The sequence below is a fragment of the Heloderma suspectum genome, chromosome 10 (assembly GCF_057233095.1).
Source record: "Heloderma suspectum isolate Gila_16-S chromosome 10, 16-S_ref, whole genome shotgun sequence".
Classification (NCBI taxonomy): Eukaryota; Metazoa; Chordata; class Lepidosauria; order Squamata; family Helodermatidae; genus Heloderma; species Heloderma suspectum.
Window position 1 is genome coordinate 43,640,195 of NC_139467.1, and position 27,404 is coordinate 43,667,598.

The window sequence follows — 27,404 nt, forward strand, 5'->3', positions numbered from 1 at the left end:
ATGGTGGGAGAAAGAGAACTATACAAATTGACAGGTGAAGGAGAGGACCAATTAAAATGTTAAGCTGCAATTAAAATGATATATTTTTGACTGTAAATGAGTTTCACAGGTATGATGGAGGAGAGGAGAAGTGACAGGAGGGAGAGAGGGGACCGGCTTCTTAGTAGCCTTTGTTCTCCCTGAAATTCAGCTGTCTTGTGAACTCAAGTGGCCAGGGCTTAATCTGTGTCAGGGCTCAGCCCCAGAACACATGATGCAATCATAGCACCTTTGAGCATGTGCAGAGTGCTTTTCCTATTCCACTGAGCATCCCCAAGTCAGAGGGCTGTGGCATTCAGGCAAGCTCAAGATGGGCACGTCTCCTTTTTGGGAAATTAAGCCCTGTGGGTAACCAGCCTGACCCATGAGGGAGAGACAGACAGAACCAGGAGGCAGCAAAGCTGGAAGGACAGAAGGAGGCAAGAGGCCAATCCCCAGGCCCCTCCCTTTAGTCAGCTGTGATTGGCTCTGCCACTAGCCGAGGGAGAGAGCTGTGGGCATGGCTGGGAGGCACAGGGATGGGAAGCAAGAGCGGAACGCTGCGTGTCTCTCTCCCTCTCTGTGCACACCTGGAACCAGGCCAAGGCGAAGGGAGGCTTGCCTCGTTCAGTCATGTCGCACCCTGTTCCTCCTCCACCCAGCAGTAAGGGGCCAGGGTAGGGCCAGAGAAAGGAAAGGTGCCTTTTGCCCCAGCAGGCTCCATGGGCAACTCGTACCGCAAGCGGAACCCCCCAAACGGCAAGACCTGGTCTTTCTGGAACTTTGGCCACTCTGCGAGGTGGAAGACAGGTATGGGCTCGTGAGGTGGGCGGCCTGCTGGCAGGGAGGGCGAGGCTGGGCAGATGCCGGCAGGCCTCGGAGGCAGCTCTCCTGTGCCGTACTGGAGAGCAAAGCTGGTGTTGTGGGGGCTCGTGCCTTTACGCCCTGCAAGAAAGAAGATGGTGGACTAGATGGATCCACCTCGAACCAGTCCGGCAGTCCTCTTCTTAAGTTCTTCAGGACATCCAGCCATCAAGGGGAGGGGACCCATTCCTCATAACTCCCCCCCCCCCCAGTCTCCAAATTCAAAAGCTTCTGATTTGGGTTGAGCTTCTAAACTGGTGCCGAAATGGCACTCCCCTGGCCTTGAAGCACCCTCCCCCACAAAGTCACAGAGGTGACTGGGCAGGTGATGGTCCTTCAGTGGCAAGGGAAACTTGTTCAATGCATGCTCAGAGGCGTTCTTGTTTTGACATGTTCAGGAGCTGTGGCCTGGCACTGAAGCCCCATTCTAGGACTGAATTAATCCCAACTCTGACTAGGCTCTGAGCTGATTGCAGTGCCTTGGGTCTGCTCCTGTGTTTCTCAAGCCAGAGGTCCAGGGATGTCCCTCTTTGCATGCCTGACTGTGCTCCACGCTACCCCAGAGTTCCTGGCACCTCTTTCTTGGAACTCACCCCTAGCCAGAGCATAGTGAATCCTGGCTAGTCTGATCAGAGAGATACACCCCAGTACTGCAAGATCATCACTCCAAATAGCTGTGGAACCACCTGTTTCCTCTCCCGTTTCACCGAAGCAGCCCTTGCTGAGATCTTAAATTTTAAACCCAAGGCTAAAACTGAGGTGTTCTGTGCAGACACTGAGAAGATAGAACTTAAACCAGCATTCAGTTTTTGTTTTATTTACATATTTCTTACATTTAAATCCCACCTTTCCATTTGCAAATTTATAAGATCACTAAAAAGGCTTCAGTAAAAACCCCCTGGAATTTAAAACAACAGTGGTAAAACAACCCAACAAAAATAAAACAGCAGTGAGGTCAGCAGAGCCCCAAACCATGAGCAACAATCAAAAATAATCTCAGATTTCCAAAAGCTGTCGGAGAGCTCTATCCTTGGCTGACTCCAAATTGTAGGGTGGCTAAATGCAAGGAGGGCTCTGCTACTGCATCCTTTAATAGATGTGTAAAAGAGGGGATTTCAGTAGGTGTCCTGCATGCGACCATCTGCTGAAATCCCCTTTTTTACACAACTCTTTTCCCCTGGCCACCCTACGGAGAAGGAGGAAGACAAGCTTCCTTAAGGAGAAAGTTCCACCGAGTGGGTGCTAGTGCTAAACATGGATGTGGGGGCTTTGCTCAGGGTTCCAGAGTTTTGGAAATTTGTTTCCTGTGCCAACATTCAGCCCCAGAAAGGGTTGCTTATTTCCCACCTTATCCTTGCTCCTGCGCCTTTAACAGCAGCCTGACATGGAGAAATTGAGCAGGTGAATATTTCCCCAGCATTTTATCTTTATGACTGGAAAGGCTTCGCCTGTTTAATTGATTTGTCTCAGGCTGCTGTTAAAAACACAGGAGCAGGGTCAGAAAAACCATGGCAACCCTCATTCCCAGAACAAAAGAAGCAATTGGGAAACCAAGTCTTTGCAGAGGGCAGTTCCGGCTCTCTACTGTAGAGCCCACTCCTAAACATCTGAGATGCAAGGTTGTAACTTCTAAGCAGGCTTGAGCCCCAGTGCTTTTTATTTATAAAAAATTGACGCTTTTGGTCCTTTGCTTCACATATTATGTTGTAGGTACGTACCTAACAATGTAACGTGTGAATGTAAGAAACAGCTGTTCCCCTCAAAAAAGTATCACACAGCTGCACTGCGATTGACTGCAGCTCACTGTTTGCTTGTATGCAAACCTGTTTGTTGCTCCATAATGTGTGAAAGGATTTCAGTCTCCAGATAGTGGGTATATCCATCCCCCTCACACCATAGCCCCTCCAAATTTTAGGCACAGTTGCACCCATGCTTGGAGAGCCAGGGTTAAACCATCATAGCTTATCAGCTCCTAACAAGATAGTCTTTAAAGTGATTTTGCTACCTGTTGGTGTATTTGGGGGCTCCAATTTGCTATTTGAGAGACCCCCGCTTTTTTGTGTGGTAATGGCCCAAGTCCTCTGGCAGTCCTTGTGGTTGGTGACTGGGGTTGTTGGCATCTATGTGGAGTTGTGACTGTGTGGCCTGCTGGTGTTTCTCTTTGTTGTCAGGATTGGTTTGCTGCTTGCAAAAGAGCCAGTGTCTCTTCTTCCAAGTTCTGAGGAGCTTGGGGACTGTCCTTGCTGCATCCTGGGTGCCTAGAGCTGGTGGGCAGGTGTTGCAACCTTCTCTGAGGCAGCTTTGTGGGTTTGTGGCTGGTGCTTAGCTAGGACGATCACCACATACACAGGATCACTCCCCTGGACTGGTGTTAACTAAGCTGGAGTAGGATCTTCCTGGTTCCGTATTCACAGTCATATGTATGGACTACAACCTTTTCTCCATCCATAAGAGAGTTACATTGGTAGGTTGAGAGAAAGAAACTTAAAACCCTTTTGTTAAAATGTTTTAGAATCTGTCCTTTTACTACTTTCTATGTGAATACCATCCTTAAAACTAAGGTTGCCAACTTTTGAACCAGTGCCTGTACCTTTAAAAGCAGCTTCATCTACCTATATTAGCAGAATATAATTCTTATATTGGACTCAGTGGCCTTGTAGGCCCCTTCCAACCCTACTATTCTACTATTCTGTGATTCTTATTGCTATGCTGGGAAAAGCTTGACCTGATTTCTGCTATCCAGATGTCTGGTCAGCTAACTACTCCACTCAAAACCCACCTTGTGAAGCCTTCGTTTAACCCTTCCCCTCTTCATCCACAATGGTAAATCTGTGTAACTCTTTGCTCATATTCATCCCTTGTTATCTTTGCCTCTCCCTGCTGTCAAACGTTAGATTGTAGTGCCATGGGGCTGAGACCCATCTTATTTGTTTACACTACATTGATGGCTTATTATAATAATTTGAATATGTTGTTTTCATGGATATCTTGATGTTGTTTTTATGGTTTTTCTATTCACTCCTGTGAACAGAAAGAATGGATAAAAATCACTAACGTAGGGTGCAATCCTATGCATGTTTAGACAGAAAAAAGCTACAGTTCCCAGCATGGCCCAGGCAGCTGTGCTGGGAATTGTAGGACTTTTTTCTGTCTAAACATGCATAGGATTTTACTTTCAAGATATTAAGAGGGAACTAATCAGTGCTCAGTATGTTTGGGTGTGCAAAGTGCTGTGGGTTTTTTTTTGGAATGCAAGTTGGGAGTGTGGCTAGGAAAGCACATAGTAGCTTGGTAATGTAAATTTTGTTTGCCTAATTAACATCCACTGGATTAGGGACCCAAAAGTTCATTTTATTTTTCAGTCTGTTGATGTTTGCGTCCTTAGAACATGTTGCTGGGGGAGGTCAGAACTCCTGGGTTATTGGTGGGTTGTTGTCGTTTTGGTGCTGCTGCTGATTCAGGGAAGCCAAGGTCTTCTACCCCCACTCCACAAAACAGAGGTTTCTGCTCAGCTAATGTTTAGTTCCAATGAAAACCTTGACACAAATGGGGTGATGATCATCCTTATAAACAGGAGAGTTCAGTTCCTTAACTTCTTAATTTCTTCTTACTACCCATGCTAAATCCCCTCCACTTAACCACAGGGCTTGCTGTTTTTCTACTGGACAGATGGGTATAAACACATTTTCCCAGAAATAAGGGGCAAATGATAAAGAATCTTCCTAGATAATGACATCGTTGTGCTTTTTCAAAATGGCGGGATTTGGGGGGCCCTTGAGGGGGAAAAGGCCCACCAATAGGCCCCTATTACAAAGGGGCTTGGTGCGCAAACTGAGAGTGCATCTTTGCCAGCCCCTGGCATTCACCTGGCCCACTGTCCTCCCAACTTTGGTGTGTGGGTTTTTATCAGCTTAGGCAGGACTGGGCCATGAAGTTCCCATGTGAAGTGCATGTCAGCCTCAGCAGTCTCTGTGACATGGCAGAGGGTTTTGGGAGGAATTCTCAGTTTGCTGGGGTGCGTGTGTGTCACTCTGTCAAGGAGCAGTTTGGACTAGGGGGACCATTTCCAGCTTGGCTGGCACCCCTCTACTTGTGCCGCCCTAGATGTCTGCCTCACGAGTCTTACTGACCAAGTCACCCTTGCATCTTTTGCACTGCATAAAGTCCCTTGCCAAGTTCCTGATTGATTCAGCTACTAAGATGAACCATACTGGAGAACGAAGAACAGCAACTTCTAAATATTTAATTATGTCTGTGTTTGGACAAGGATGTTACTTCACTCTTCCATTTTTTTTTCTTGTCTGAATTAATGGTAATTAATTTCTAAAATGAGAGATTCTGGAGGATGTGAGGCTAGCCGTAGTTGCTCATTGGGGAGGGGAAGGCATTCTGCACATGTGCAAAGGCACTGTCTTCTTTATTACTGCTTCACATGCTGAATCTTGGCACTGACAGTACAGACCGGAGGGCTGAGCATGTGCTTTCTCAAATTAAGTCTTGGTTTTCTGGCTGAATTCAAAGCTGTGTGATCAGTTTGTTTTTCCTGCTCTTGTGCCTCTAAAAGCAACCTGGCATGTAAAAATGTGGTGGGTGAAGCTTTCCCCACAACTTAACTTCATTCCAGAAAAACTTTTACTTGATCGATTTCTTTATGTTGGGCTGCAAGTTAAAGGCACAAGAGCAGGGCCAATGAATAACTGGGAATCCTAATTCAGTTGCCACTCATAACCAAGTACCTTTGTGAGTGTGGTGCAGGATAAAGGATGACTCCTGGTTTTGCCTGTGGCCCTGGTAGAAGGAAGAGTGCTGAGCTCCAGCTGAGGATCAGGCATGGATTTTGCAGGCTTCATTGTGCTGAATTCCAAAACCATCTTCATGAAATGACCTTGCCAAGACAACTCTGCTTTTATTTTTTTGGTCTGCTTCTGTGTCAGACTTTCCCTGTTAGGTATTTTGCAAGATGTAGTTGGGAAAATATTGCATGGTAGGTGTGGCAGTACACTCATTGCATTGCCAATGTTTTGATTCTTTAGGCCACACAGGGTCTGCAAGGCACCTTCAAAGAGAGAGAGAGAGAGAGAGAGAGAGAGAGACTGTTGTTCCTGCCCTGGCTCTGGATAGAAATAATGACAGCCTACTCATCCCCAAATGCTGGCATGTTCGCAATGCGATGAGCATATGACTAACTCTTGAATGTGCACTTAAGGTGACCAGATGCCAAGGAGCACAGTAGGATTTCTGTTCTGTACTATCCATAGTTGTGTAGAAAAGGGAATTTGAGCAAGTGTCATGAAGGGACATGGGAAAAACAGATGCCCTACTGAAATGTCCTCTTCTACACACCTGTTAAAGGCACAGGAACCCTGCACTGGCCACATCACCCGCACAGACCTGAATGCTGTCTGGGAATGATGGCAATTGTAGTTCAGCACATCTGGAGGGCATCACACTGAGGACGTCTGACATAAAGGAAAAGACTGAGGGCCAAACTAGAAGTGATACCATTCACACAGTTAGCAATTCTGCAAATGTGGGTGTTTTTAAAAAGAGTAAAGAGCATCTCAGGAGCCTAATCAATACTGTAGTGAGAGGGAGCAAAGTGTTAAAATTGCCCCCTCCCCCATGCCTTGTATTTATTTTTAAGAAATAATACAATGGCTAATTGCGTGAATGGTGGCGCATCTAGTGTGGTCCTATACATGACGCCCTTTAACCTTGACCTATACATACTCCCTGAAATCAGTGAGACTGCTCTGGAAGAGGAAGTTTAAGGTTCACTGTTTTGGATAGCGTTGAGTTCATCCTATTGTCTGTCTGGGCTCCTCCCTTCTGACTTCTCCGTGTGGGCTGTAAGCATGTTGCATGTGGCTGAGACTGGGAATGGTTGCTAAAACATAGGGTAGCCAGGTGCAGAAGAGGACAGGGCTCCTGCACCTTTAATGGCTTCTATAATAGGGAATTGTCAGGCAAAGCTACAGCTGCTGCAATTTCTGCATCTACACAATTATTAAAAGTGCAGAAGCCCTGGCTTTTCAGCAGGGTGGCCAGATGCAAAGCAGCAATGCAAGCTGGATAAGCAAGGAAGTGGGACCAGATTCAAAGTACTCCCAGATGATACAAGGCATCAACCCAATTTAGAGCTGGCCTGAAAGTTGGCGTGTGGAAGTCATGAAGATATCAGGCAGAAGAAGGGAAGGGCAGAACTGGAAAAACTTGAGCTGGGTTTAATTAGGATTTGACCTTGGACACCCCCCCCCCTTAATTGCTAGGGTCCATTCCTGAAGCGTGATACAGTTCAGGTTCCAAACTTTCCCGCCACCAATGCTCCAGTGCATTGAGCAGTGGGGCGGCAAGCAGAAATTCAGCTGACAACTTTTTTCCAGTATGCAAATATGGAAAAAGCTTTACCTGCTGGCTTTCTGATGGACATGTTCTAGTCAAAGGCCCAGGAGCCCTGCTGAGAAAAAGTTGGTTAGTCTGTTGTTAATATCACCAGATAAGGGTATCTGGAACATGCATATTGCTTTTCCTTATATAATCATACTTGGTGCTTTTGACTGTTCAAAATACATTGCATACATTATCCTATATTACAGATGTGAGGGTGAGGAGGTCAAAAGAGAGAGACCATGGACTGAGTTTTGGCTGAGTTGATTATTCAGACTAGGGGCTTGCTGATTCTCTTAGTTACTGAATAACCACAACCAGCCTGTACCCATTGGGGATTAGATGGAAGGGCTTCTGGGCCTTCAAAACATACTTCTCACTATAATAATAAGAAGCCCACTGCACGCTTTTTCTGCACTCCTAAGCAGGGATGCTAATAGCTGTTTTTTTTTTTCCCTAAGAGTCTTTGGGAATTTTCACCTCCTTAATTGAAAGGCTGAGTGTGTGTTTGGATTTTGTAACAAAGGCTTCAAAGAAACCCCAAAGAGGTTTGGTTTCTGGTTTTCTCTGTTCTGCCTGACTTTCATTCACAAGAAGCAAGACACCTGGCTGGGGTCCCATTTCCGCTTTCCCATTTGCAGCACACCTTGAAGGCAAAAGCTAAAGATGAGACTCGGTGCCTCAGGAGATGGAGAAGGGAGGAAAGGATATGATTAAAGGTGAACAAACTTCATTGTTCTTTTTGTAGTCCTCCTAACTTTCACCCTCACTTCAAAGAAGGTCGTGGACTGAGTATTCTTAGTTTTACAAAGAGGCAAAGACAATTGCAGTTAAGTGAGTCAGCCAAGGTATCATAGAAATCGGTGACACAGCTAGGCTCACAGTTTGAGTTTCTAGATATATTCCAGTTCTGGTTATATTCCTTTCCAAGACAGTATTTTTTAAAGTGCAACTCTCTGATGGAGAGGTGATTGGCAATTGTTTCTCTAGACTAGGAGTGAGCAACTCGTGACCCTTCAGATGTTTTGGCCTACAACTCCCATGATCCCTCACCATTGTTTATGCTGGCTAGGGCTAATGGGAGTTGTCAGCCAAAACATCTGGAGGGCCACATGCTGGTCACTCCTGCTCTGGACCTAGTCTGCTTTTGGATGTATTGGGCTCCATTTCCTTTACTGTATATCAGTCTAGGAACAGCTGTATCCCCAAACCAACTTGGCAAATTGCCTGCAGGATTTGTCATTATGAAGGGTTTGCAAAGTACTGGGAACAGTACCAGCCACAAGCCATTCTTGGCTGAAAGTGCCCCATATTAAGAAAGTGGAACTGGGCATTTCAGTCTCATGGTCCTTTCTAGCTGGCATGATGCAGTGCACAGGATGTTAAGCTGGGACGATGTTAGCCATAGCAGATTTCTGATTTCTGATGAGAGGGTGAAGGTTCACATCTGCTGGACCTTATCCCCCATGATCTAGAAGTCCCATCCCCTACCCTAAATGTGTCAATGTGGGTTGCCACATTGGTGAGGGGAGCCCACAGTGGTGCACTCTCGTGCTCAGAGGTGCTCCAAGGGGGTTGTTTTTTAAAGGGGAGTTGAGAATGTCCAGGCCTGCCAAGAAAACTCCGACCTGATCTGGAAGCCTCGAATACGACTTTTCTTGTTCCTGGGCTGAGGTCTTAGTGATTTAAACAGGATCTAGAGTCAAGCCCTCTAGCTTTAAATTGTAAGCTCCTTGGGAGTGAGGGCCTGTCTTCTTGCCTATGTTCTAAAGTGCCATGTGAATTCATGGGGTTTTATGAGTAATAGTTCTAGCTCACATGAAATCCCGCACATGGAAGGCACAGCTTCATATCCCTTTTCAGCCATGAAGGAAGCCATAGGGAAGGGCCATAGCTCAGTGGTAGTGCACCCGTTTTGCAAGTAAAAGGCCCCAGGTTCAATCCCTGACATCTCCTAGTAGAACCAGGGAGCAATCAACCCCCGTCTGAAACCCCAGTGAGCTGCTGTCAGTCAGTGTAGACAGCATAAGGCAGTTTCTTATGTTGCTAAAGCTGGTGGGGGGGCTAGTGCAAGTGGCACCCCCTCAAACGCATTTATGTACTGCAGAGGCTTGTGGGGATAAAGGAAGGTGATGGAGGGGTATACTGAAATCCTTCCTGGGGTTACTACTGTGAAAGGGAAGTTTAAATATTGTCTCTGAAAAGAGAATTGTGAGTCATGAGTGAGTGGTTGGCTGTCTCAGGGAGGCCTGAGGCCTTGTCCGGTCAACAGGGGATAGTTGGACAAGGCCAAACATGAGGCCCTTTTTGTTTTCTCTTTTAAACTCTGCATCCATCACCTGAAGGAAAAGGGCATTTGGGTTGTGGTGTTAAGGCACAAAAGTCAGCCACATGTGTGAACATACAGGGAGACAGCAGTAAATTTGGGGGAGAGGGAGAGAGCGAACGGCATGGGGCAGGAGAGCGCCTGGGAAACATGGAGCGCCTTTGGCTTGTTCTAAGCCTCGGCGCCATGGCAACCGACCAGAGGCCACAAAGCAAAAGAATTTGCATTGTGTTGCTTCAGCGTTTTCCATGCGCTCGGCTGGGATCGATAGGTGGGGGCAGGGGTGTGTGCCCCTGCCGGAGAGTCTGGGCTGCTGTGGGCCCAGATTCTCCCTGTGTGGAAAAAGAAGGGGTGGTGGTGGTGATGGAGTTCCTGTTCTTCAAGCTTCAGCAGAATGGAAGACCCTCGGTTAAAAGGGAGCAGGAGAAACAGGTGTCCCATGACAGCAAATTATAGCAGAATGTGATATAATTATTGTGGGACAGGATCCACCAGGGACCTTATTGAAATGAATGGGAGCTGCGCAAGATTGTGTGTGTACAATGCACAGGGCCATGCATTGGCTCCTGAGGTGTTGTGCTTATACGTTCCACACTTACCTCCACTGTGGCTGGGTCGCTCCAGTTGTGAACCTAATAGGCAGTGTGGTATGGTTAGAGTGTCGGACAAGCACTGGGAAGACCCAGGTTCGTCATGAAGCTCACTGGGTGATCTTGGGCCTGTCACAGTCGCTCAGCCTATCCTACCCTACAGGGTTGTTGAGAGGCTAACACTGGGAGCTACAGAGACATGTACCTCCTATCCTGAATTCTTAGGAGGAAGGGTGGCGTTAAAATGTATGAAATAAGATTTCAATTTTTGTTCTGATCACTTACATCTAAGCACGTGCTAAGTAGATGTGTGAAAGCTTGCACTATTTTAAAACAACAAAGGTCCAGTAAATATCAGTGGTGAGGCTGATGCACATGCTCAAAGGTGCCCTTCCTGCTTTAATCCTTCATGTGCTGTTGGCCGAGCCCTGGCACTGAAATCCAGGGCTCAGTCAAAGATGTTGCACCTCTCTTGTTCCTTCTCTATCCGCTGTGGGATGTTTATCCTTTACTCAAGACCCATTTCTTATCCCCTGTGCCAGGACCTTTGCTTGGATGTGTGAACCAGCCTCTAATCTGGGCAGCGCTCAAGGTGTTGCACCGCAGTGCCTTTTGGATGCTCCATCTCTTCCATGTGGCCAGAGGGAGGCGGAAACATGCTGGGCATCCTATCCCTTTGGGTCTGATTTAACAAGGGGAGGGGATGATGCAAGCAAATGTACAAGCTGCTGGGTATGGCCCCAAGAGTCCTGCGTTCTGTTTCCAGCACAAGGCATGTGCACTGCCTCACCGCCACTCTAAAAATATTGTCACCTCCATGACAATACAGCTGGACAGCACTAAATATTGGGGCTCCAGCATGCCTGGGCCTTGTGCTCTCTAAGGCAGGATCCATGACCTCCTAAGCCCAGACTGAGGGGGGCTGGTTGTAGTCATCTAGTGATGAAGGAAAGGTACTCTTCACAGGCTTAATGGCACTATTTTTTCCCTTTTTAAAAAATGTATTACCAGACTGAGCCTGGGCGCAAATTAAAATCCTGGAGAGTGGTGTCCTGGGAAAATGTATCCAGGGTCCTTTTATTTGCTCAGCTACCTTTGGGCAACTGAAACACAATCCTTTTCCTCATGTGCACTCAGGTCTTTGCAGTTGGACATTGTGTTCTTTTTCTTGAGCTCCACCCTAGGCCTGTGCCCCAAACGTTATATATTTATTGCATTGCCATGGAAACTGGCACACCCCTCTGCCTCTATGTAGAGGCTGCCTGGAGCTTTTTAGGGGCCCTTGCTGCCCAGGCTGAATCTGGGTGTATTGCCCTTCCTCCCCCCTTCCCCCTTTTTGAATCCTGCAAGCCCATAAGCTAGAAACTCTCCCTGAGAACAGCCTTTGCAGGCCTTGGATGCCATGGAGACAAGAGAGGATGATCCCTCCCTTATCAGGAGGGGCATACCAAGCCCTCATTGAGTCATCCTGGTGGAACATGGCCCATGGCCAGATTGCACCTAGTGCCAACAAAATGGTAGCACTGGTGGGGGAATGGTCTGCCCTCCCCTTTGAGATTGTCACTTGAGGGGGGGGGGCATTGCTTTCCTTTGGAGGCCCTCATTGACATGACTGGTTCTGCAGACGAGGGGTCACAGTACTTAAATATGAACTTCCTGGGCTTACTCATATTTGTCCCCCAGAACTTCATACTAGTGCCCAACCTCAGCCCTGGAATGTGTGAAGCAGTAACAAGGATGAGGGTGCCTCTCAGCATGCAGGGAGTGCTTTTTGTTTTTGTTTTTTAGTAATCACAACCAGATCCAGCCCATCAGGTATAAGATGAGAATGTTTCCAGGGGTGAGGAAAGCTTGAGTCCCAGCATCTCCCATTTTACAAATTATTACGGACTAAAGGGGTGTATTTGTAAAATGGTGAAGCTAATGAAGCAGAGATCTTCTCACAAAGTTGGTAACTGATTTTGTGAAGGCACGTGAATAGATCCATTTTATTGTTATTTCTGCCAGTTGGCATTAATTTAGCTGTAAGAATGTGCTAAGTGTTACGTTGACAAGAGCAAGGCTACCCCTAGAATCTAGTGTGGATGTGATATCTCACTATTGCTCCTCAGGGGACCATCCCGCAAAATCCAACATGCTTTGACAAAGTGTCTGAATAAGCTTCAGCAGAATTCTGGAGCAAAAGACTTGGATTATGGCTGTGGAATGGAGCTGCCGACACCATCTTAAAACCACAGCCCCCTTTTGCTGCTGTCTCCAGGGCTGTTGAAAGACAACCCCACAAAGCTCCTTCAGATGCGCAGACATGTATAATTGGCCCTTCTCCGTGGGAGATCCATCACTGTTGTGCAATTCAAACATGTCTTATCCTGCCCTGGCACCTTCTTCCAAGAGTTCCTTAGTTTAGAAGAGGGGGTGGTAGAAGGAACTCCTGTTTTGATTTAAACCAGATAATAGATGCTTGCAATTCAAGGGGAGGGCCCATAGTTCAGTGGCAAAGTGCATGCTTGGCATGCAGAAGGTTCCAGGTCCACCTCCTGCTGTCTTCAGTTAAAAGGTTCTTAAATAGCAATGCTGAGAAAGGAAGGCCTTAGTCTGCCTGAGACCTTGAGACCCATTGCCAGTTGAAGTGGACAGTGCTGTGCTACGATGGATCAGCTTCATATGTCCATATGAAGAGTTCCACCCCACGTTTTGTGCCTTTGCAAGGGATCCAGAGGGGTGGGCAGGTGCACCTTTCCAATTGTGCACTGCTGCACTTGCCCTCCAACATACAGCGCTACCCAAAATATGGGTTACTTGTGCAGGCTGTGCCTTTGGACTGTGTATGGTTTAGGACAGGCAGTTGCAATGCGGTTGTTTCTCAGAGCTGATTCACATATGCACTGATGTCACTTGATTGCTCAACGCTCATTGCAGAATGTGAGAATGGACTCCACTGACAAAGCATCGTGTTGATACATGATGATATGGAAGTTCTGTTTGTGGTCTTCGATCTGTGATAACTCATATGCACGCACAGACTTCCCCCCTGATACTGCAGTCATCAGGTGCTGAGCCTGTAAGTATGAATTGGCCCTTGGAGCGCCTCCAGTCTGTATCAGATAGACAGGGCTGTGGTGGTGGGGTAGTCCAGGTGCAGTGAGGAGGGGATATGGGATAGTCAGGAACTCTTGAAGGAGTAGGTAAGGTGAGCCCTGGATAGTTCAGAAAAGCTTTGCTAAATTCATGGACAGGTTTTGAATGAGGTACAGGAGGTAGTTGGGTGAATAGAAAGTGGAAAGAAGTTCCAGGTATAGGAAACAGCATGGCAGTTTTTTGAACAGCTTTTTAAAGGTCAACAAAAACCTGTTTGATCTGAGAATCGAGCAGGACAGAAAAAATGAGCGCATGTACTGCAGACAACAATGGCTCTGTTGTACCACCTTCAAGTCTGGAAAAATTATTGTTTCTACTCATTCTGGGCCACAAATCGCTTTGCTTACAATAAACAAGTGCCTTTTTGTTGTATCCTGATAAGATGGTTCTACCTCTTCTTCTTTATACATGGTGCTTTTACAGTGTACCATAAGCACACAGAGACTTGGTTCACATGTAACAACAACCCAAAGTATAGGTTGTTGCCTTACCCAGAATTTACCCATGATTTGTCTGCCAGATGATTGCACAAAGCTCAGGTTGTTTTTTCAGTTCTGGGTTGTTTGATTCCCTCCTCCTCCATGTGCTCCCTCCCTGTATTCCAAATGCCTTCGCAGCACTGTAGTACTGGCAGGTAGAGCAGCAGGGGCAGGGGTTAATCATTCTTGCCCACCGCCTCTGTAGCTTGGCAAAACAACCCATGTTTCTGAGTTCACATGTTATGACAACCTATAGTGAAAACAACCCAGAGTTTACAACCCATCAACAAACCATGGGCTCTTTTCCTTGGTTGTTCATGGTTTACAACCCATAGTTAACCCATAGTTCCAGTTTCGTACGTAACAACAACCCATGATTCAACAACCCACATTCTGGATTGTCATTACATGGGAACCAGGCCGCTTGCCCCCAGACAGATCCCTACCTTGAGGAATTACAATCTATGACCGGGTTCACATGTGATGACAACTCAGAGTATGGGTTGCGTATGGGTTGTTTTTGAATTGTGAGTTGTTACATGCGAACCCTGCATTATGGTTTAACTGGAACTATGGGTTGTCAACCACAAACAATCCAAAGTTCACAACTCAACAATAAACCATGGGTTCTCTTCCTGGCTTGTCTGTGGTTAATAACCTATAGTTAAACCATAGTGCATGTAATGACAATGCACAATTCAACAACAACCCACACTAAAGCCATACTCTGGGTTGTTGTTATGTGTCTATATAATATAGACAGATGTAGGAGAACATTTAGGACAGGAAGGCCTGGCGTGCTATGGTCCATGGGGTCACGAAGAGTCGGACATGACTTAACGACTGAACAACAACAAGGAGAACATCTATAATATAGACAGATGTAGAAGAACAGCAACAACAAATGCTGCTGGAACACACTGCTTTTTGTGGCATTTCAATCTGGAATATATCCAAGAGCATTTCTTTGAGTATTATCCCTTCCTGCAGAAATTCCAACACCCCCTCGCCCCCGCATGACTCCCTGGTGGAGAGACACGGACAAGTGGAGCTGCCAGGAGTTGCGCTTGTGTGGCATGGAGAGATCGAGAAGGGACTGGGACATCCATTCTCTCTCGGATGTGGAAAACACCCCTGTCCGACACAGCCGTGACCCCTCCTTCCCATCTGCATCAGAAATGATTGCTGGCACCAGGCAGGTGCACAGGCTCTGCGTTTACTCAGCAGGAAGAGTGGTGCCCTTTGTGGAGTTGCTGCCAGGGCTCCTTCCCCTTGGAGAGCTTGCTTCCCTCTAGGTGCTGACCCCAGGCACCCCTTTGTTGCTCTGACCTGCCTTCTCACGTGGCCTTGCTGCTGGCAGTCCCCCCCTGTCTTGACTCCCTTTGAAATGACGGCAGCGGCGCTCTCTGTCTTGCTCTTCCTGATCAACCTGGGAACTGTGTTTGTGCTTAAACCTGTTTGGTAGCATTTCTGAGAGTGGAGTGAGGGCAGGTAGGCAGAAGAGCTGACCCATGGAGCAGAGGGCGAGGACTGTGTAGAGATGATGTGGACGTGGGGGAGGCTGGGGTGCAGGTGTGAATACCGCAGTGCCCGTCTCCCAAGCAAACTGCCTGAACGCACGTTTTGCCTGAAGCCAGAGGCAAGCTGTCCGGGGGCAACAGGTTGCCCATGGCTTTCTGTGCCACATGGGCCCTCCAGATGTTTTGACTTACACCTCCCATCATTCTTCACCATTGCCTAGGCTGGCTAGGGCTGATGGGAGTTGGAAGCCAAAAAAAACTGGAGGGCCACAGGTTGCCCACTCCTGACCTATGGCTACAGAGGCTTTTTTCCCTTCCTTCTACAGAGCAGTGTTGCATAACAAGATATGCCAAAGCTGCCACCTTCTCTGGCTGTCTTTGCAATTCTGGTAGCCAATTCCACATTGTTGTTGTTGTTGTTGTTAATAATTTTGGTTTTTGCCTGGCCCCTCTGTTTTCCTGCATGCCTGTGTCATTCAAATCAATGTGGACTGGGCCAACCCATCCCTTGTCTTGACTCCCTCAATTTGTTAACTTGCCCCCAAGCAGTTGCGGCCTTGGGGGTTGCTGGTATCTAGGGCTGGAGAGTCTGGTTTCCTTTTCAAAAGTTAGCACAATTCCAAATGTTGAAAGCATTTCACCTGGTTCAGCAAAAACAACAAAGAGTTGTGTGGCACTTTAAAGACCCACACATTCATTCTGGCACATGCTTCAATGGATGATAGTCCACTTTATCAAATGTACAGAGTATTACAGAGTTTCAGGTTTTTTAAATGGTAAATGTGGTGGTGCTGGGAGGTGGGGTGGAATTGCAAATAGTGAGGTCAGGAGGAAATCCAATGCAGAAGTACTGATGGTGAAAATCTCATTATAAACAGTGATCATTTATCATGCAGCTGTTGCTGGTAACAAACATCCTGGCACTAGGTAAGCTAATTAACACACATGGTGTAGTAAAAATCCCTTATTCTGATTCAAGGCTCTGGTGATATAGAATCATAGAATAGTAGGGTTGGAAGGGGCCTACAAGGCCATCGAGTCCAACCCCCTGCTCAATGCAGGAATCCAAGTCAGAGCATCCCTGACAGATGGCTGTCCAGCCTCGTCTTGAACGCCTCCAGTGTGGGAGAGCCCACCACCTCCCTAGAGAATTGGTTCCATTGTCGTATTGCTGTAACCATCAGGAAGTTTTTCCTGATGTTCAGCCAGAATCTGGCTTCCTGTAACTTGAGCCCATTATTCCATGTCCTGCACTCTGGGATGATCAAGAAGAGATCCTGGCCTTCTTCTCTGTGACAACCTTTCAAGTACTTGAAGAGTGCTATCATATCTCCCCTCAGTCTTCCCTTCTCAAGGCTAAACATGCCCAGTTCTTCCAGTCTCTCTTCATAGGGCTTTGTTTCCAGTCCCCTGATCATCTTTGTTGCCCTCCTCTGAACCCTCTCCAGTTTGTCTGCATCCTTCTTAAAGTGTGGTGCTCAGAACTGGACACAGTACTCCAGATGAGGCCTAACCAGTGCTGAGTAGAGGGGAACTAGTACTTCCCGGGATTTGGAAGCTATGCTTCTATGAATGCAGCCCAAGATAGCATTTGTCTTTTTTGCAGCCACATCACATTGTTGGCTCATATTCAGCTTGTGATCGACAACAATTCCAAGATCCTTCTCGCTTGTAGTGTGGTTGAGCCACGTGTCCCCCATCTTGTAACTGTGCATTTGATTTCTTTTTCCTAGGCGCAGAACTTGGCATTTGTCCCTATTAAATGTCATTCTGTTGTTTTCTGCCCAGCGCTCCAGTCTATCCAGATCCCTTTGAATTTTGTTTCTGTCTTCCAAAGTATTCGCTATCCCGCCCAATTTTGTGTCATCTGCAAATTTGATCAGCATTCCCTGCACCTCCTCCTCCAAGTCATTGATAAAAATGTTGAAGAGCACTGGGCCCAGGACTGAGCCCTGTGGTACCCCACTCGTTACCTCTCCCCAGTTTGAGAAGGTCCCATTGATCAGCACTCTTGGAGTCCGATTCTGTAGCCAACTGTGGATCCACCGGATCGTTGTTTCATCTAGCCCACTGTGAGGTAGTTTGCTCATCAGGAGATCATGGGGCACTTTGTCGAAAGCTTTGTTGAAGTCGAGGTATATGATGTCTACAGCATTCCCACGGTCCACAAGGGAGGTCACTTGATCAAAAAATGAGATCAGATTCATCTGGCAGGACTTGTTTTTGACAAATCCATGTTGGCTTCGAGTAATCACTGCATTGTTGTCAAGGTGCTTCCAGATGGATTGCTTTATGATCTGCTCCAGAATTTTCCCAGGGATTGATGTCAGACTGACTGGTCTGTAGTTCCCAGGTTCCTCCTTTTCGCCCTTTTTGAAGATAGGGACAACATTAGCCCTCCTCCAATCATCTGGCACTTCCCCCGTCCTCCAGGATTTCTCAAAGAGAATAGACAGCGGTTCTGAGAGTTCTTTTGCCAGTTCCTTTATTTCTCTAGGATGCAGTTCATCTGCAGTTCCTCTAGGATGCAGTTCATCAGATTCTATCATCTGATAGAATCAAACCTGTTGAGGAATTCTAACTCAGCAGTCTCTCACTCTACAACACTTTCTCAGCTCCTATCCCCGAAAGCCTCTTCTCTGCCTGAGATACATTGATGACATTATTATCTGGACTCATGGACAGGAGGCCCTGACAAAGTTCCATGAGAACTTCAGTAAATTTCAGCTCACCATCAACCTAAGCTCTCACCATTCCATGCAACAGGTTGACTTTCTGGACATGACTGTACAACTACATAACAGACACATAAGCACGTCCTTCGATGGGAAACCTACTGACCACTACATATACTTACATGCTTCTAGCTACTACCAGCTACTACCAGCTACTACCAGAACATATTACAACATCCATTGTCCCCAACCAAGCCCTAAGATACAACTGTATCGGTTCACATTCATTGGACAGAGACTCTCAACTTAAGGATCTCAATCAGGCGTTCCTCAGACTACAATAGCTACCCACAAAGTGAAAAAACAGATTGACAAAGCAAGACACGTACTCAGGAACAATCTGCTACTGGACAGACCTAGAAGAAAAAACAACAGAGCACTGCTTGTTGTCACCTACAGTTCCCAGCTAAAGCTACTCAAGCGTATCATCTATCAGCCATCCTAGACAATGACTCTTCCCTCTTACAGGCCTTGGGTGGTAAACCTGTACTTGCTCACAGACAGCCCCCCAACCTGTAACAGCTACTCAGTAGCAACAACTAGCTACATAAGGATACATACCCAAGGAGCAGACCCTGCAACAAGCCCAGTTGCTATCTCTGTCCCCATATCTACTCTGGAAACCCTCTTACAGGACCTAGCAATGTCACCCACAATATTAGGTGCTTGTTCACTTCCTCATCTTCCATTGTGATATATGCGCCTTCTGTCAGCAATGCTGTTCTGCATTCTACATAGGGCAAACAGGACAGTCTCTACAGAAAATAATAAATGGACACAAATCTGACATCAGAAATGGCAATATTCAGAAACTTCCCAAGATGTTCTATCACAGATCTTGTGGCCATTGTGAAGCAAAGGAACTTCAAGGGGAGATTAGAGCGAGAGACTGCTGCGTTACAATTCATCAGCAGGTTTAATTCCATTTCCAGGGGCTTTAATCAGAATAATGGATTTTTATCATGCTGCATGTGTTAATTGGCCAGGATGTTTGTTATTAGCAACAGCTGCACTGTAAGTGACCTCTGCTAATAATGTGATTGTCACCATCAGTACTTTCTGCATTGAATTCCCTTCTGACCTCACTGTTTGCAGTTCTTCCCCCCTACCACCACCACATGCACTGCATGAAAAACCTGAAACTTTCCATAATACTCCATGCATCTGATGAAGTGTTAGCCTTTAAGATGCCACAAGACTCTTTGTTATTTTTATTTCAGCTACATTATCTCAGTAATCCTAACCACAGTCCTGTAAGGTGGGCCATTATTATTTATTCACAATAGCAGCAGGGGGCTGAGGCTGAGAGAAGTGTCTTTTCCAAGGCCACCCAGTGTGACCGTTGCTGGAGGACTAAGCTAATTCTACAGGAGATCCATGGGCAGACCTCCGACTCACTGTCTTTTTTAAATATACAACAACTGCGTGTGCACGCATAGGTTTTCAGTCAGGGCCATGATGCTGGGGGAGGGGAGATGAACCCATGCCCCCATGCCATTTCCTTAATTCCCCCCTCCCCCGTGTTATCAGCCGTGGGTGGAGGGACACGCAATGTGGGTTCCTGCCTTTTTCCCCAATCAGGGCCAATAGCAGCTTTGGCAGGGGGTTTTTCCATTGGGGAAATTATCCGGGCGGGGGAGTTCAGACCTTCTCCCCAAGCAGCATGACCTCTATTCAAATCTTACACTCACACAAAGGTCTTCTTTGAGTCTTAAAAGCAGCCATTGGGAGAACTGAAAATGGCTCTGCCATGCTGTTTGCTTCTCCCGCTGCTACAACAGCTCTCAATGATATGTCACCTCTGATATTAAACAAGCACCGTGCACCAGGGAAAGGGGCGATGGGGGCAGCTAAGCAGGGGGAGGGGAAGAGGCTCAGAGGGGATGTCCTGGCTCATAGATTGAGGAACGGGGAGCAATAATATAGGTCATGCTTACCTTTGTTCTGAAAGTGGCTTTGCCTGTGGTGGGGTAGTGGGAAATAACACCTCAGCACTATCCCTGGGGTGGGGGGTAATTCTGTGAGCCCCCCCTTCTATCCAGATGCCTGCCTTAAGTATTGTGGAGATAGACCAGGTGGGAGACTAGTTTTTAAGACTTGGAACAGGTTTGAGAGAGGGGTTTCATTTCCCATGGTATGTGAACACACACACTCTCTATCCCCTCCCTCTCCGTGCCCCTTGGCCCCTCTGGTGAAACAGATTGTGCAGGTTTATGAAGTAATACAAAAACCTTTCCAAACCTTTTTAGGAGAAGCAACAATGGGATGAGCGTACCCACCACAAGCAGCACCCCTCTGTCAGCACCAGGGCAGTCAGTAGAAGACCTCCTGCTGCTGCCGTGGTAGGGGGTGGGAGTGTGAGCCACTGCCACCATGCTCCTCTGCCGGGGGAGAGCATGAGCCACCCTGCCAGCGGCTTTCCCCTCAATGCCTCACTCTAAGGGGTCCTTTTTCAGGGCGAGCCACTAGACGGAAGCTGGCCCTGGAAATGGCCTGTGATGCAGCAGCAGAGGGGATCTCTAGGGTTCCCTCCCTGCCGGTGCCTCGCTCTAAAGAAGGAACCCTCGGAGCAAGGCATCTGGGCTGTGTGGAGAGCCGCGCCAGGTGCTCTTTGTTGTGGCCTTTGCCACTGCAGGGAAGCGGCTGGCCCAGCTCTGCAGAGCAGCCACCCACCTGTGGCTCACCCGGTGTAAGGAACAGGGTGGGCGGTGGTGGTGGTGGCAGCCATTCCAGACAGCCGCAGCGGCTGCTTTCCTGCTGCAGCATCTGCAGTGCAGTGGCCAGCAGAGCTCTCCAGAGCACCAGCCTGCCCTGTGCCTCATTTTGAGAGGCGTAGGGCAGTGGCGACATCAGGATTCCTCGTGGTGGGCATGCGGGATTTGCCGCCTGAGGCAGGGGGTTCATCCTGCCTCATGGGAGGGCCAGCCCTGGTCAACACTCTAGAAAACCTACCATCTGCCTGCAGCTTGAGATTCCGTGTCTCCTTATTCCCCAAAGCCCTTCATTCCCATGGCCTTCATCCACTCCCCCTCATCAAAAACGTTCCCTGCTGATTCAGTCTGTTGCATTCCATGTGGCTGAACCTCAGGGGTTCCCCTGCCATGGGCAGCAGGCCAGTTGGGACAGAGGTGCTGAAGTTGTGATCAGAGCAGGCAGGTCTGCCCGAGCGGGACAGAGACCCCCAGTCTCATGAGTTGCAGTAAAAGCAGAAACGAGAAAGTGACTCTTTGGTGTGCGGGTGGCTGGGAGGGAAACGGTGCAACCTGCTTGGCAGCAGGGTGGCCTCCAGCCACCTGCATAGGTCACCTGGTTGCTGAAGTTCTGGTTTGTGGGGTACTTGCGGTGCTTTCTCCTCGGAAATCATGCAGAAGCCCTCTCTCTACAACGCAAGAACATCTCGAAAACAACCCAGACGACTTGATTTCATCATTATTAATACATCATTTCTGGCACACTTTTCGTTGTGGCCATGATCTCATTCATGCCCATTTGTCCTCATGTTTGCCATTTCCTCCTCTGTTCGCTGCTGTTTTCAGCCCCAGGCATCTCCTGCTGTTGCTCCAAGCCAGCCAGGTCTGAGTTTTGTGATGCAGTGAAATTGGAATGTGCTGGGAGAGTTGCGGAGCTGAGCTGGGGTTACAGAGTTCAGGCAGCAATGTGTGCTCAACCCAAATTACTCTCCATTTAGATGACACACACTTGTAAATGGGAATGCATGAAAATAACGCCTCCCAAGAGATGGCACGTGGGGCGAATTAGTGCCTGCACTTATTAGAACTCAAGATGTTCCTTCAGAGCAGGGCTGGCTCTCCAGATGTTTGGCTGCAACCCCTGTCAGCCCAGGCGAGCAAGGCCAGTGGTGAGTGATGATGGAGGTGCAGCCCAGCAACATCTGGAGGGACACCCATCCCCACCCCCGGCCTTGGAGTATCTAGGGTGGCCCTTTCAGGTGCAGAAGGGCAGTGTGTGTTGCAAGGATGATCTCGCCTCCCGCTGGCCTGTGCAAGCCCTCTGGGTAGGAACTGCATTGTGTTGTCTCTAGCTCAAAACATACAGTTGGCAGGAGATAAATAATAAGTAGTAAACAAAGGGTGTCAGAAGAGTAAGAGCGGGGACAGGGGTGACAATGAGGATATCACTGGAGCAAGAGAGAAAAGTGATCTGGAATTATAGGGTTGGTTCATATCTGTATATACCCCTGTGCATGTCTGCTCAGAAGTAAATCCTACAACATTCAGCGGGACCTACTCCTGGAGAAGTTTGCATAGGATTGCAGCCTTATTTCTGATCACTTCATGGCTGACAGTTGCATATGGGTGAGCGGATACTGTGGTAAAATATCATGTTTGAAGCACTTTGGAGTGATGTCTAAGAGCTGGCTGGTTCACACTTGCATGTATATCACATGATGACTGCAACATCAGGACAATTTGCAGATGTAAATGGGCCAGCCTAGTAATGACTGGGGAAAGGACTGGAACTCTACATTCCAACCCCTCTCATCAAATTTGACTGGGCTTTAGCACAGCTTTGCAAACAGGCCCAAGTCCTGTTACAAGCCCCCCTGGCTGTACAGCCATGGCATAAAAAAGAACCACACCCTTTTTCAGTTTCAGTATAAGCCTGTCTAAGCCTTAAGATCGTCATTGGAGGCCCTACTGAGAGCCTTCCCAGTGGTGGCGCCACAGCTGTGGAATTCTCTCTCCGGGGAGATCTGGCAAGCTTGCCTTCTTTCTGTTTTCAGATGGGTGTTGAAAATGCTTTTTCTATTTCAGAAGGCATTTTATCACTGAATCTGCTGTTTTAATAGACCATCTGTTTCATATTGGCTGTAATGCTGTTCCATTTTTATCTGATATGTTTCAGAGTGTTTTATTGTTAGCATTTTTGATCCTCTTAAGCTGCTCTGATAACTGGTGTTAAAAGCAGGATAAAAATAATGGAAAATAAAAATAAATAAAATGAAGTTTACTTTCCTTGTCTCATGGAAGGCATGTTTACTCACCACTGGCAACCAGGGGACTGGCTCTCTGCAAACCTGCTTTATTTTGTATTTCATAAAGTACAACTGGAAGGCTTTGCTGTTTCAAGTGAGCCCAGTCGGCATGGGGAGAGAACAAGTCAATCCCTAGGTGCGTTGCTCGCAAGTCGAAATGCACTGGCAGGATCAGTTCAGAGGATGTTGCAACTATATTTTTGTGAACCGCCCAGAGAGCTTCGGCTATTGGGCGGTATAGAAATGAAATGAAACGAAATAAATAAATAAATAAATAAAATAACTCAAAACCAGCAATGGTTGCACCAAATTGCCATGCTACCAAGGACCTCCTCTTTGAGGTGTTTCCTGCTTTGGCTTAACCACTAATGGGGATGCTGCTCTCCTGAAACAGGCGTGGAGGTTACAGGCTGCTTTGTAATGTAGTGTGGATATAATGTATTTTCACTAGTCCGAAATTTGTATTTCTCTCTCCCTCCAAAAACTCTAAGGCAGTGCACAAATAGTGCTTCACATCCGTTATCTCAGTAATGGCCTTGCAAGGTAGGCTTGCATTATGGCGATACTTCCGATGAGGAAGACTGAGGCTGAGGCCTGACACATGACTTGTGTCAGGCCACCTAGTGAGTTTCCTAGAGACAGAAAAAGTCTCGAGTCGCACACATGAACTTCTGTTAAAAACTGCAAGCCCCCATTGACCATGGTTCTGTATGGATGCTGAGTGGTGCCACTCTAGACTTTGGCATCTCCGTGGTGAAAGCCTTGTGTCCTTTGCATTGGAGAACAGAGTGGAAAGCCAGGTCAGTTTTAAGCCATAAGGCCATAAGGACTGTGTTGGAATTAAACCCCCTTGAGCTCATGGCTGAGGAGGTTATTTGAACTATGGCACTTTCCACAACCTGATGCCTTCCACAACTGCAGCTCCCATCATTCCCAACCAGCATGGCTATTGGCCATAAACTAGGCTTTCCTGGCTCCCAGCCCCATCTGCTTAGCTATTATGCTATGCCAACATGATGCTGCTAACTGAAGGTGCCTTAGTCATGTCAGAACTGATGAGCAAGTCTAGGGCAAAAGGATTTGTTTTCGACGAGGCATCCGCTCTGCCCAGACGTGTTGCTGGCAGCTCAAGAAGCTGCAAGCAAAGCAGGAAAGATCAGGGACTCTTCTTGCGCTGTGTTTTGCCTCTTCCTTTTGATATCCTAGTGTCTGATCTGTGTCTGAGACAGAATTGCAGAAGATGGGAAGGAGTTATAATGAAAGTGTTTTGTTCCCTCTTTTTGTGAGTGGCATGGGAAAAGGCAGTATGGCTTCCTCAGGGTCATTTCCTTTGGAGGAGAGAGTGGCCCATACTTTTACTGGTTTATCAGCAGTACAGGCACATATCCATTTTATACCATTTTCACTATCAGAGTTTGGCCCAAAGAATCCTGGGGCCTGTAGTTTAGCTAAGGGTGCTTATAACTCTATTAGATATCTTCCCCTCAGCCCCCAATATATCTACAATTCACAGGGTCATTGAGAAGAGGGAATGACCCGGTTTTAAGTCTGTCATGTTGATAGCCTTCCTGAGGGTAAACATGAAAACTTTTTCTTACCAAGGTGCATGTCACAAAGGAGTGGTGCTACTCCCAAAACAATTCCAGAATCCAGCAAGCCACAGGTTTGCAGGCCTCATTTAAAGAGGAGCAGCACTGAGCAAAGGGTCATCTGGCACATTAAGGACTATTAAAGACTATTATGGCAGGAAAAGAGCCTATTATGTCAGAGTCATCTAAGAGCTGTGTTGTCCACAGGAGCAGGAATACCTCCCCTTTTGTGTGAGTGTCTCAGCAGGCGAGATTCCCCTGACCCTTTTTTGAATGGCAGGAGAACAATGATTTTGGCTGAAAGTTGTCTCAGCAGGTAACTGGAGACTGCCAGGGGCTGGCTTTGGTTGCTTGCTGGCCTGTGCCCTTTGATAACTTCACTTAGGCTGCCAAAGAAGTCCAGAGTGGCATTTGCAAAGCAGAGGCCCAGTCCTGGTTGCATTTCTTTGAGCTACGCTACACTCGGGGTTGGAGACCCAAAATCTGTGGCTCAGAGTCGGAAAGAAGGCAAGAGCTTCCATGTGTGACCCAGGGTCAATCATTATTCTGTCTAGTGGCCAAGGTGGTTATTCCATCCTTGGAACCTTTTACATGGTTCCGTCAGTGGTGGCACAGTGCCACCAGTGCACCTTTTACAGAGCAATATAAAGCCAAAAAAACCCAAGCAGCAACAACAGCAACTCCTGCCCCAAGGAGGTTATGGTCAAAACAGTGGGGTGCATAGGCCTGACATCAGGAGGTTTGGGGGGCCCATTGCTTACCCTGCTGCTGGCCCCAAATGCCAGCTACAGCCACCAGGGCTGGCTACTTCCCTCAGTGCTGAAGCCCAACTGGCTACAGCTAGCTAGCACCCGCCATTTTAATTCCCCCACAATGCCTCTGGAGCCCCTCCAGAGGCATTGGAGAGGCATTGCTCCAGAGCAACACTATGTCGGGGCTCCAGAGGCATTGTGGGGGAATTAAAATGGTGGGTGGCAGCAGCAATGCTGGCTAGACTGCTCCCCCCCACTTTGTTTTTGCAGCTGCTGTGCTTGCCGTACTGGCACCATGGAGGGGAGGGGGAGGAGAGCGGTGGTGGTGGTGGTACAGCTGCTGCTGCAGGGCCCACCTGGGGAACAGTACCACTGCCAAGGGGCCCACCTGGAGGGTCCTGGGCGGCCCTCCAAACCTGGCACCAGCCCTGGTAGTAGAGGAAAGCAGAGGCTGAAAATATGTGCAGATGCAATTCAACACCGCCTTAAGCTTGGGTTCAATAGGGAATGAGGACCCAGGAGCTACACCAAAGTCTTTGTGGAAGAGGTTGTTCTTCAGCAGGGGTGTAGAACCTCCTGCCAGGGACCAAACGCAGCCATCTGGGTTTCCCAGCGTGGGCATGACCCCTCACGCCGGCCCCTCTTCCTCCTCTCCAACCACTGTTTGGTGGCTTTTGTGCAGTTCTTCCCCTGTTCTAAAGGTTGAAATGCCTCCCCTCCTAAGCTTGACACTGAAACAGGCTGGTAGTTCTGGCCCTGCTCCTGTTGTCTCTGGAGCTGCGCACCACTGGAATGGCAACTGAAAGCCATGTCACGCAACGCTGGGCTTGCCACCCAGCGAGCATTCAATACGGACCCAGCCAGTCCTGGCTTCCTCATGTGCATTTGCCGCATTCACACATTACATTCTCAGGTGTACCCTTCAAGCATCTCAGGAGAACGGCATAACCCCCTGGCCTGTACTGTGTAAAGCAGCCTAATGTCCTTTGTTGCTGGAGACCCTCTGAACAGGATCACGTTGTACTTCTGTTACAGAGCGCAACCCGTTCCCAGTGTTCTGTATTGGTTTATTTTAAATTTGTTTAGGTCACCTTTTAGGGCAAAGCCCTCACAAGGCGGCTAACCTAAAACAAACATAAAATACAGTATGGCATTCTAATTATATTAACCTAAATGTGGTTGTTCTGGAGGCAGGGGGCTTTGAAGTGTGGCCTCTTGGACCTTGCTGAGTCTTGCTGGATGGGGAGGGAAATCAAAGTGAGTGGTTAGCAGAACTAATAGTGTTGCTCTCTCATGCAGAGCAGGCCTTCAAGAGGAGAGGTATGAAAGATGCAGACCTGAAAATAGGGGTGCCTGAACTCATCCAGCACAGTACTGAAATGCTGGCAGAAGTGCAGAGGGGCCCTCCCCCTCCACCCCACTGTGTCCTAGCTCCTTGATCTGGGCCCCTCATTTTGGACGGACACACACAGCCAGACGGCTGCTGCTCCAGAAGAATGAGCCAGCTTCCCTTCTGTCTCCAGGCCTTGCAGCTGCAAGAGCTCCTTGCCATTTTCCTTGGAGCTGTGTAAAGGCGGGGAGCTCATGCCGCATGCCAGATGGTGTGGGCCTGACCTGCCTGGGTATCCTCTCTTTCTAAGTGGCCTGATGAATATTCAGCTGGGGGTGGGGGGCGCTCCAGAAGGGTGAAAGGAGGGCCATGACAGCTGGCAATGAATGGGCTTAATTTGCTCAGAAAAGAATGCAAGAGCAAGAGGAGAGGTGGAGCAGGAGGGAGAGATTGAGAAATGTAGAGTCTGGGAGAGTCAGGAAACCTATGCAGGAAACCCCAGAAGCTGAAACATCCCCAGCTGTGGTAAATTGCTAAAGAGAAAGGTGCATGCATAGATATCCATTTTTGGATTCCTAGTACCTGGTGTCTGAGACTGATCTTTGGTGAAAGAAATTACTCTGCACATGTTTGGAGACAGTCATATCACATCATAGGTTCTGAAGTGGAGGAACAGCACC

General features: G+C 47.8%; 1 protein-coding gene across 1 annotated transcript in view; it reads left to right on the top strand.

The window, feature by feature from the left end:
• The first annotated feature begins 545 nt into the window (after positions 1 to 545).
• The window catches only part of NHSL3 (NHS like 3), a 56,292-nt gene continuing 29,433 nt past the window's right edge, over positions 546 to 27,404 (top strand). Inside the window, exon 1 of the mRNA XM_084816120.1 lies at positions 546 to 828. Within this exon, the coding sequence (XP_084672246.1) occupies positions 741 to 828 (88 nt within the window). The 5' untranslated portion in view covers positions 546 to 740. The remainder of the gene's footprint in view (positions 829 to 27,404) is intronic.